Below are 11,106 nucleotides of genomic sequence, written 5' to 3'. Positions count from 1 at the left end.
CATTCCTGTATATAGGTAGTGGTTTTGGTATGGTGGCTTATAAGTTCTTAAAAGAGCTGTCTCATGTCTTGGTATGTTACTATACACGAGGACCTGCACTGGATAGCTAAAACTAGCTATGCTAATACTAGCTCATTGCCTCTCGGCCTGTTTCTTCAACTATTTTTAAGCCGATGGCTTGTTTTTCCAAGCCTCTCTGAACCTCCAGAAAATCCAAAGCCTTTCCAAGTCTACACGAAAAGCAAAGTAGCTTTCAAAAGTTGTGAGAATCAACTGTGCGAGTCCAAGGCCATTGTCACTTGATCAACAAAGCATATATGATAGACTTCCAACGTATTTTAGAGTTTCTGTAATAGACCTTTTCTGGTAAAAGACCTCTGGAATACCGAAGATCTGCTGACCGATGCACATCTGCTGCTACCATGCTTTGGAAAGATGAGATAAGCGACGGAGTCAGCCCATAATACAAGAAAAGCAAAGCACAAAGCGCTTGCCCCCCAGGATGTTCAAACATATCTCTCATTCGCGGCTACTGTTCAAGAGCTTGATTAAATCCTCAAATTTATTTTTAACCCTTGACCATGAACAATTTGTTTGTCCACTGTTGGTGTTTCCAATAACAATCCCAAGAGGACTGGGCACATCTCATCCTTACAATTTTTATGACGAAAGGTGATACTCATAATCTCAACTAAAGTTTGGTAATGCGGAAAGATGCTTTTTAATTGTATTAAAATGATTTTTTTTTATATTTTTTTAAAAAATTATTATATAATAAAAATATTAATTTAATATCTTTTAAGTTAAAAATAATTTAAAAAACAATTTGGAAATAGAATTAACCACTTTTGACTGACTTTCTATTTGGGCCATATTGGACTGATTCTTTAAGCCCTGTAAATGGCTTGAAATTAAATTCAAGTCCATTCATTCTAAGTTCCACTGTTCACATCTCATTAAAATAAAAAAGCTGTGACATCTGATTATTCAAAACTTTATACTTTGACATTTCTCTTCTTGGAATGTATAAAAATATTATAGCTTTGAATCAGAGCACACAAAGACCAAACTATGAATTTCGTGGCTTAAATGATGGCTCAATCAACTCGGATATTTCTCCAAATCTTTGGAACTATATTATTCAATAACTTGAGGGCTTGAGAAACATATATTTAACTAGCCGTAAGCATCAGGGCCAAAAATATATGAAACCTGTAATATTTGACAATGCTCTCTTCGAACTACAGCCACTTGGAAAAAATGTAAAATTTAAGAACATTGATTCCCTTTACATTTTAGATATCAAATCTCATGAATTTAGTGATAATTATCATCCTTGCAAAGTAAAAGAGAAGTTTTTCATACATAACATCTTGATGAAAAAAATTTAATATCATTTACAAAAGAAATTATAAGGGTTAATCTGTACATGTTACTTTAACGTACAGAAAGAATTTTTATAAGAATGTGGATTAGTTATGGACAGAGAGGTCTAATATATACTATCAAAAAAGTTTGCTAGCAAACTCATCTATGGTGCTTCCATGTACATGAGAAGTCGATGATTTTCTAGCAAGATCTCTAAGTTGTGACAAGCTCCTTCCAAGCTTCAATGCAACATTCATTTCAAACATTTCTCCATCTTCCCTTTTCTCCAAATCTTTCCCTGGAATTGTGGATTCAATTGATTCCTCCAAGAGTTTAAAGAATCCAGCAGAGTTTCTGTACATTTCAACCACCATGCCAACTTGCCCTCCATGTTCAAATGTACTGACTGTGCTAGCTAAAGCACCTGCTGTCACTGCCACTATTGCTGCCCATGATCCATGGCCTACGAAGGCAGACCCAGCAGCTGCAATGCCTGTAAGTAATGGGCCTGAGATGGCCATAATTTTGTTTACCTTCAATGCCAAGCTTCCTAGTCTCATATAATCTTCACTATCTTTCCTCTTTATCACTTCAATCACCTCCCTCATTTCCTTTTCAAGATCTTCACTCCACTCATTCTTCGCTTGTGTTTTGTGCTGTTTCCTTGGGGATTCATGTGGTTTAGGCCACCAGACAGCAGGCTCAAAATTTTCAGGGAACTTTTCAATCATTTTCCCTAACAAAGGAAGAGGGTAAGCTTTATCAAGAGCCAATGTTTTCTCCATTGCATCCTTCACGTCTAATTCGGTAGGATCGCGAAGAGCAAGTGTAGTTTGAATTTGGCTATAAAGTTGCTTGAACAATCTTGTTGCATTTCTTTGCTCTTCTGCGAGCTGTGAAGGTTGGATTTTGTTCATGATTATTAACATCCCTGTTGCTGCTGAAAATAAAAGAGTTGATGATAACTTTAAAGCGAAAAGAGGAGCTCCTGCTGCACCACCTGCCGCAACACCAACCATAGTTGCAGCTGTGAGAGTGATCATATTAATGGAATTCAAGAGAAGTTTGTTCCAATTGTCACGTTGCTCGCCGATGTTTTTGTGCATCTCAACTCTATCAGCAACAGCTTCTAGGATTGCATAAAGCTTGGCAGATGCTGTAGTACTAGTTGTAGACTTGATTGGCTGATGTTGATCCAGTCCTGTGTTTTCTGATGGGATTGTACTTGTGAACCCATTTCTTAAATTCAGTTCCTCCTCTAATTTTAATGGAGTTTTTGTAGCTGGGAAACGAATCCTTGGAAGTTTAGGGACAGAAATGGCAGCATTGATTCCCTTTGAACAGCTACAAGAAGATGAAGAGAATAGCAAGCCTGAAGCTCTTAAAGAGGCCATATTGTAATATGGGTTTTCTTTGATTTCTTTTGTTCTTTGGTTTCTTTGTATGTAGGAGGAGAGGGTTGATGATGGATGAAAATGGAGGGAGGCCATGGAAGGTATTTATAGCAACCACCATAAGTGGAAAGAAAATGTCATATGGGTTGAATTGACTGTATTGTAGAGTTGACAAACCACCACGTTGGCTGCTGACTGGATCAATTCACCCCTTTTGATTTGTCCTTCTTTGGTCTCAGGTCTGACATTGTAAAACTTGATCTGCAGCGGTTGTATCCTACCTTAGCTTCCTGCGACACCATCACTCATGCAAGATTTTCTTAAGAGTTGACTTCCACGAGTAGGGGACCTCTTGTTTCTTAAATCCCATCCATGGAAATATCATTAATTCTTCCGAATTATATAAAGGCAAAATTTATATGGAAGCTGACCGATAACTTCGAACTCTCGGCTCTGGTTATTTCACGAGATGTAATTGTCATGGAAGCACAAGAACACCACGTCCTTATTGTCCCGGTGGAAAGCCACTGCCCTTGCCTTGTACGTATATGCCCTTAAAAATCACGGAAGCCAAAGACTCATGCAAGATCATACTCTTGAAGGAAATATTAGGTATTGATGAACTTCAAATGGATTTGATCCTTGACAGCTAGTAGTGGATTGGTTGTTGGGTTAGGTAACTAGTTATCACCTACAAAACAGACTCTTTAATACTTAATTTAATAAAAGTATTACAGAAGCAAGAAACTTGAGAGTGTAAGCATGGATTTTTAGTATATCTGTTGTCATAAGAGTCCTATGCCTTCATACCTGATCATCCTCGCCATTTATAAATATTTTAAAATATTTCATTCATAGTTTTCCTCAAGATTTTCATTGGCATTAAGCCGGCTGTAATAGTACAATGGTTATGTCTCTAGAGATTATGGTGATCACTAGCACTAGAAAAGGATATCTTGTGTGGCTGGTGAAAGTGGTGGCCTGAGTTTATGGGCTAAGACAGGATGGTGTGATATGTGTGCCTGACATGCATGTAGGCTAAAAATATGTGGGTAGCCAAGCCTATGAAAGAGAAGACAGGAGAGAAAATTATGTGTGATATTTTAAGCAATTATCTTTATTATATTTAATTAGTGACATTTATGTAACTTTCAAAATCAATTATATCAATATTACTTGTAATTATGATAAGATTTGATTGATATTTGGTAATAAGTCATTTGGTTTAAGTAAAGATACATACAATTGTCACTTAAATTAAAAAAGAATATCATAAAAAATATATTACTGACAATTATGAAATATTGTATAATGTATATCTATAATTTATTTTAGTCAGTTTTATAAAGAAATGTATTTAAAAGTTAGTTTTGTTATACGAAGTTGTAATGTAATTGAATACTTCGTATCAATATTTATCTAGGACAAGAGGTTGATAATGCATGAGAGACCAAGTGGAAGTTATTTATAATACTTAATTTAAAAAAATTAATTTTTATTTTGTTATCAAATAAAATTATTAAAATATTTTAAAAATATTTGAGGGCATGTTTTCAAAATATTAGCAAGCATTCAATATTTTTTTATTAGTTATCTTCAGTTTTATTTTTTGTTTTTTGTTTTTTTTGTTATTGATTTTTTTATAATTATATTATTAAATTAATCAAGCTTATTGTTTTTTTTTAAATTAATAACTTTGATTCTAGATTTTTTTTTATTTTAAAAATAGTATATATTAAAAATAAAAATTAACCTGGTATATAATGTAACGCAAGTAACTATCTAGTAGTAACCCAAAAAGAAAACATCTTAAAAGTGGAGGTGATATCTTTTGAATCGAATTCAAAAAATTGACTGCCAGGAAGAGTAGACAATGTCTGCTGACGGGACCTGTTCAACCCTTATTAACATGTATACTTCAAATTTCTACCATTGCATGGCCAACCCTTGATTTCCACAGCTAGAAATAACATCATATCGCACTCCATTTGATCTCATGATAGAACAACAAAACAGAGTTTGTTAGCTTGATTCAACAATTCAATGGAGGTGTTGACAATTTAAAATTTTATAATGCAAAAATAAAATAAAAAAATATTGGATTTGCAAACAAGTTTTCACTTTGTAGTTTGTACAAAGGAATCGGTATTAGAACGTAATGAAGGAATGTGGATTAGCTAGTAATGTAGAAAAATCTACTCTCAAAATAGTTTGCTAGCAAACTCATCTATGGTGCTTCCATCTATATGAGAAGAAGTTGATTTTCTGGCAAGATCTCTAAGCTGTGACAAGCTTCTTCCAAGCTTCAGTGCAACGCTCATTTCAGACATTTCTCCATCTTCCCTTCTCTCCAAATCTTTCTCTTGAATTGTGGATTTAATTGATTCCTCCAAAAGAGTAAAGAATCCAGCACTGTTTCTATACATTTCAACCACCATACCAACTTGGCCACCGTGCTGAAATGTATTTACTGTGCTAGCCAATGCACCTGCTGTGACTGCCATGATTGCTGCCCATGATCCATGGCCTACAAAGGCAGACCCAGCAGCTGCAATGCCAGTAAGCAGTGGACCTGAGACGGCTAAAATCTTGTTCACCTTCAATGCCAAGTTCCCAAGTCTCATATAATCTCCACTGTCTTTTCTTTTTATCACTTCAATCACCACCCTCATTTCCTCTTCAAGATCCTCACTCCACCCATTCTTTCCTTGTGCTTTCACGTGTTTTCTACTGTGAGACTTGTTTGACTTAGGCCACCAAATAGCAGGCTCAAATTTGTCAGGAAACTTTTCAATCATTTTCCCTAACAAAGGAAGAGGATAAGCTTCATCAAGAGCCAAAACTCTGTCCATTGCATCCTTCACATCTGTATCAGTAGGATCATGAAGAGCTAGTGTGTTTTGTATGTGGCTATAAAGTTGCTTGAACAATCTCGTGGCATTTCTTTGCTCTTCTGCGAGCTGTGAAGGTTGGATTTTGTTCATGATGATTAACATTCCTGTAGCAGCAGAAAATAAAAGAGTTGACGATAACTTCAAAGCCAAAAGTGGAGCTCCTGCTGCGCCACCTGCTGCTACACCAGCCATAGTTGCAGCTGTGAGAGTGATCATATTAATTGAGTTCAAAAGAAGTTTGTTCCAGTTGTCACGTTGCTCGCCAACATTTCCATGCATCTCTACTCTATCACCGACAGCTTCCAAGATCGCATAAAGCTTGGCTGTCGCTGTAGTACTGGTTGTAGAAATGATTGGTTCATATTGATCAAGTCTTGTGTTATTTGCAACATTATTGTTTTCTAATGGGATTGTAGCTTTGAACCCATCTCGTAAATTCAAATCCTCAACCGGTTTCAATGGATTTTTTGGAGCTGAAAAAGGAATTCTTGGAAGTTTAGGGATTGAAATGGCTGCGTGGGTTCTTGTTGAACACCTACAAGTAGAAGAGAAAAGAAAGCTTGAAGCTTGCAAAGATGGCATCTTGTATATGGGATTTCTTTGATTTTCTTTGGTTTCTTTAATTTGTTTGTACGTATGAGGAGAGGTTGATGGTGAAAATGGAGGAAGACAACGGAAGGCATATATAGCAACCAACGGTGAAGGTCATCTGTGTTGAATTGACTGCATAATAGAGCTGACAACGTCCAACACAACATTGGCTTGTGGCTGCTGACCGGACCCGTTCACCGCATGGAATATTTGTCTACTTCAAGATTCTTACTCCAGCCTCTGCCTCTGCCTCTGCCGGGCCTTAGACTGCAACTTAAATTGATCAATTCTGCTGTTATAGTTTCCATTTTCCCAGCTTCTTGTGGCATCATTGCTCATGCAAAATTTTCTTGATTTGGACTAAATATATTAGCTCATGCTTCAAGTTCTTATTGCCCCTTCCACAAGTTAGTCTCACGATATAAAGAACAGCAGAAAACTAGAATATTTTGGAATTGGCCAGTGTCTTCTCATTGATTACATCATTTACTTGTTAATTGGGATTAGAATAAAATTAAGAATAAGGGAAATAAAGGAAAAGTTGGGTTACTTTTCAGGTTATGAAGAAAAAAAATTAAAAATTTACTGTTTAATCACCAATTTAATTTGCTTAGATGATACTTTGTTATTTGTTCGCGTGATATCACGAGATGATTTTCAAAATCTATTTTTTATTTAGTTTTCTTACCATTAAAAAAAATATTCGTAAAAAATATTATGATTTTAATTTTAAAAATATATTTTTTATTAAAAAAATATTCTTTTTCTTGTTCATGCGATTTCTTTTTACAAAAAACATTTTTTTAATTAATAGAAAGGTTTTTTAATTAAAAGTAAAAGCAATCAAAATAATTTTTTGTTAAATTTTGCGTAATTTTAAGTAAGAAAAATGTATATCTTCAATATAAACTACATTTCATTATTAATATACTTTTTTTAACGGAAACATAGTTTTTTATCATAAATATAAACGCAAGTTTTAATATAAACAAATATTAAAAATAGTGTCTTGATATATTATATGCAATTAAGCATAAGTTGAATTATTTTATTTATAATAAATTTTCATTAAGATTTAAAAAAAAAACCTAAAAAATCGTATTAAAAAAATTAGATGCTTGGGCTAAATGACTCAGCTTGCTTACGTGGCCATGACCTTCTATCCTTTTGTTTTTAATAGGGTGAACGACACGTAGTTCGTTTTATTTAAAATAAATAAACAAACTACGTGGAAAATGATATGTAAAGATTTTGGCCAACAAAGCACTCGCTTTCTTCTCCCTGATTTTTCAACGACTTGCTATATATTTTCTCTCAAAACTCAAGTATTAAAATCTTAAATAAATTAAGTATAAAATCAAATAAATTAAGTATTGGATAAATTTGCGCCTCAATAGTCAAATTCAAATGAATTATTTTTATTAAAAAATCATTATTTTATTTAAAAAAATAATTTCTAATTATTGAATTGATGATTTTGATGGATCAATTTAACTCTAAACCATGAATTTATTAAGTTAACCTAATTGAGTTTTAATAATTATGATTTTAGGTTTTAAGGTGTTGTCTATGAAGTAAGTTTTGAATTCAAATTTAATTAAAAAGATATTAACATATTTTTATATAAAAAACAATATTTCAATTTATATATAGATGATTTATCAAAATTTAATTTAGATATCAAAATATTTGATAGCAAGAAAAACTCGCTTTAAAATGGAAAACCCAAAGTTGCTTCCATACAAGAAAAGGAATGGTTTGAATCTCTAACTTTTTTATATATTTTTCAAGAAAAGGAAGGAAGTTTTTTTTTTTTTTAATCATTGAGAAATCTTTATTATAAAGTGGTAGTGTTCTAGACTTTGTAGGTCAAGTCATATAAGTACACATGAAAGAACATCCAGTCCAAATAAAACAAACTTGGGCCAAAACAAAATAAAAATAAAGCTAACAATATAATACATAAGAAAGCCTAAACATACAAATGAAGCCCTACTAATTAAAAAATAAAAAATGTTGAAATTTTGATAAATATTTTTATTGCAAGGTAAATATAGTTATTATACTCTAATTATATACCAACTTTAACCTATTTATTCAAGGTTAATAGAAAATCTAATTATTTTGGATGATAACTAGTTAAACTTAATAACTAAATAAATTAACTTATAACTTAGTTCACGGAATCAAATTTAGAAGAGATCTAATCAAGTTAATATCAATAATTTTTTTAAAAAAATTTTGTTTAAAATAATATTATTTTAGAATGAATTTAGATTTACCCAATGAACCAATAACCTAGACTCTAAACCGAATAGCACCCCATCTTAAATTGCCATTAAAAAAGCTTGATCGTAAATTGTCATTAAAATTGGTATTGAAGCTCCGCTGTTATAATTTTAATTGGTCAAAATAGATATAGTGTATACAAGAAGCACTCTTCTCATGGATGAGTTCCATATAGCTTTGTGCTAGCCATTAGCGTAGTGCCATCCCATTTGATGCTAAGATAATTAATTAGTTGTAGGTGAGTTAATCAAAAAAATTAAAATATCTTTACCCTTAAACTATATAAATTTTTTCTTTATTATGGATACCTAATTTTGATGTGGATAGCTTATTTCTTTGAATAATTCCAAAAATACGACCTTCTTCCTAAACCAAATAATCTATCATTTTCATACAAAGGTGTAACACAAATTAAATTATGATTCCATCAAAGAATATTTTCTTGATCATTTATTATTCTCTAGAAATCATCAACTTGATACCCTAATCAGATAAAAAAATTAAAAAAAAAAATTAACATCAAGATGCAAGTAGAGAGAGAGAGATGCAAGTAGAGAGAGAGAGGCATATGATTTATCAAAAGAAAAGTCAAATCACAATAATTATACATTTTCAAGTTAGCGTCCATAAACAAATAGAAGGGTTAGCAAATCATTTTCTTGACCAGCTAAAAAATTTGCTATACGGTAGCTATTTCCACAGCAAAGGGCATTGAATATCCCCATGTTGTTTTAAAGTCCGGTACACGATCATGTTATCTTTTGATCTATAAAAAAATTCAATCCATAATTGATATTGATCTGGTATGATTCAATTAATTTAATTAAAATCTTGTTTTAATTTTTAAATAATGATATTTTTTGTCTTAAAAAAATTATTGAACGAAATTATAAATTATGATAATGAATTTGTGACTTGAACGTGGCACCACCGGTTAATCACCTACTTACGCTTAACTACTCTGGTTGTGAATATGGTCAACTCATGTAACTCATGTTGCTGATTGGCTTACATAGACAGAACTGAGAATCCAAAACTTAAGGACCACTTGTCACTTTTTTATGTCTTGTTAGATATTTTAGAGCGAGCAGCTGGTCAGGTTAGCAAGAGAGGAGACGAGAGGGAGTTAGGTGAGAGTGATTATTAGTATAAAAAGTTGAGTCTTCCTTGCTCAATCTGAGAGGAGAAAGGAAAAACAAAAATGGGGTCAGTAGCAAAGAAGGGACTGCAACAGTATATGTTACAGCTTCAACAACACCCCTTAAGAACTAAGGTCTGTATTTGAAAACAATCTCTCTGTTTTTTATGTGTATTCTTGTTTGTTTTGGATTTGGTTTTGATGGGTTGCTTTGATTGAGGAAGAAATTGATGAAAGTTTGAATCTTTTCTAGTTTTTTCTTTTTTCTTGGCTTGATTTTTTTTGGGTTACTTTGGTTGAGGGAAGAATGTGATGACAGTTTGGGTCTTTGCAGTTTTCTGAATTTTTTTAAAATGGGAAATTGAGGTCAACTGCCCTCTTGATAATTGCAATTGTTTTGAGTTTGGAGGTGAAAAATTGAGATCTAAATTTTTAATTGTTAACCTTTGTGAATTAGTAATGCGATCTGATGTTGTAAGAAAATTTGTGTAATGCAGGCAATTACAGCAGGGGTGTTGTCAGCTCTCAGTGACATAGTATCACAGAAACTCTCTGGCATTCAGAAACTTCAAATTAAAAGGATTTTGCTCAAAGTGGTACAAGCTAGTTTCTTTCTCATATCATTACCTTCAATTGTTTTCCAATGAAACTGATCGAGCCGTGTGAGTTTTATACCATTCAGTTTATTTTTCCCTTTTGATTTTTATTATAGAATACATTAACTTCATTGATCGGCAGAACCAGAATCCTTAACAATTTATGCGATAGGACTCTGGAGTAAGCAGAATTCTAATTGATAGTAAATAGGAAATAGTAGGAAAGCTGAGAGATTTTGTGGGAAGTTTGGATTATCAGCTTTAGCTCAATGAAGTCAGCTTATCTCAGTGTAGTTCAGTTAGTTGTAGACTGGTGTACTGTGATAGAGAAATTGCAACTTTGCATTGGTTTCTAAATTGTTTCCTCTGTTTCAAAATTGAACCATGTTGACGTTGCTTGGTGAATGTGTATCAGGCTTGATATCAAATAGTCAAGGGCTATTGAAAGCAAAGAAAGGAAATCGTGATTGAAAAATGATGCAGGATGATTTTTAGGGGGAAAAGTATTTGTTTCCTTTGTTATTTTTATTCTTATTTATTTTAGGAAAATATTATTATTTATTGTGTTTTTATTTTTTTCTATTTAGTTTAGGAAATCAAATATTTTGCTTGGTAATTTTATTTTTCCTATTTAGTTTAGGTATACCAAGTATATTGTAGCTCTATAATTATTTATTAGGATTTTTTCTGCTTCAAGATAGATCTAGGATTAGTATAAATCGAGTTGTTTAGCTTGTATTTCAGCAAGCTACTTGAAGAGAAAATATTCAGCAATAAAATTTTGAATGAGGATTTTTGTGTGGTGATCTTATTCAGCAGGAATAAATTAACTTATT

The 11,106-nt window shown here is 32.6% G+C and overlaps 3 protein-coding genes across 3 annotated transcripts in view; 1 reads left to right on the top strand and 2 right to left on the bottom strand.

Annotated features, from left to right (window-relative positions):
* Positions 1–1,505: 1,505 nt before the first annotated feature.
* On the bottom strand, positions 1,506–2,762 carry LOC105113529 (probable F-box protein At4g22030). The gene has a single exon (XM_011009732.1). It carries the CDS (start codon positions 2,760–2,762, stop codon positions 1,506–1,508), a length of 1,257 nt encoding a protein of 418 aa, XP_011008034.1.
* A 2,201-nt stretch (positions 2,763–4,963) lies between these two features.
* LOC105113528 (probable F-box protein At4g22030) lies at positions 4,964–6,238 on the bottom strand. The gene has a single exon (XM_011009731.1). The coding sequence runs from the start codon at positions 6,236–6,238 to the stop codon at positions 4,964–4,966; it is 1,275 nt and encodes a 424-aa protein (XP_011008033.1).
* A 3,333-nt stretch (positions 6,239–9,571) lies between these two features.
* The window catches only part of LOC105113520 (peroxisomal membrane protein PMP22-like), a 3,373-nt gene continuing 1,838 nt past the window's right edge, over positions 9,572–11,106 (top strand). Inside the window, exons 1-2 of the mRNA XM_011009724.1 lie at positions 9,572–9,809; positions 10,172–10,270. Coding sequence (XP_011008026.1) covers positions 9,738–9,809; positions 10,172–10,270 — 171 coding nt within the window. The 5' untranslated portion in view covers positions 9,572–9,737. The remainder of the gene's footprint in view (positions 9,810–10,171; positions 10,271–11,106) is intronic.

The sequence above is a fragment of the Populus euphratica genome, unplaced genomic scaffold (genome assembly GCF_000495115.2).
Source record: "Populus euphratica unplaced genomic scaffold, PopEup_1.0 scaffold429.1, whole genome shotgun sequence".
NCBI classification, from domain to species: domain Eukaryota; kingdom Viridiplantae; phylum Streptophyta; class Magnoliopsida; order Malpighiales; family Salicaceae; genus Populus; species Populus euphratica.
Note: the sequence above shows the minus strand (reverse complement) of the source record. Positions and strands in the feature narration are given on the sequence as shown.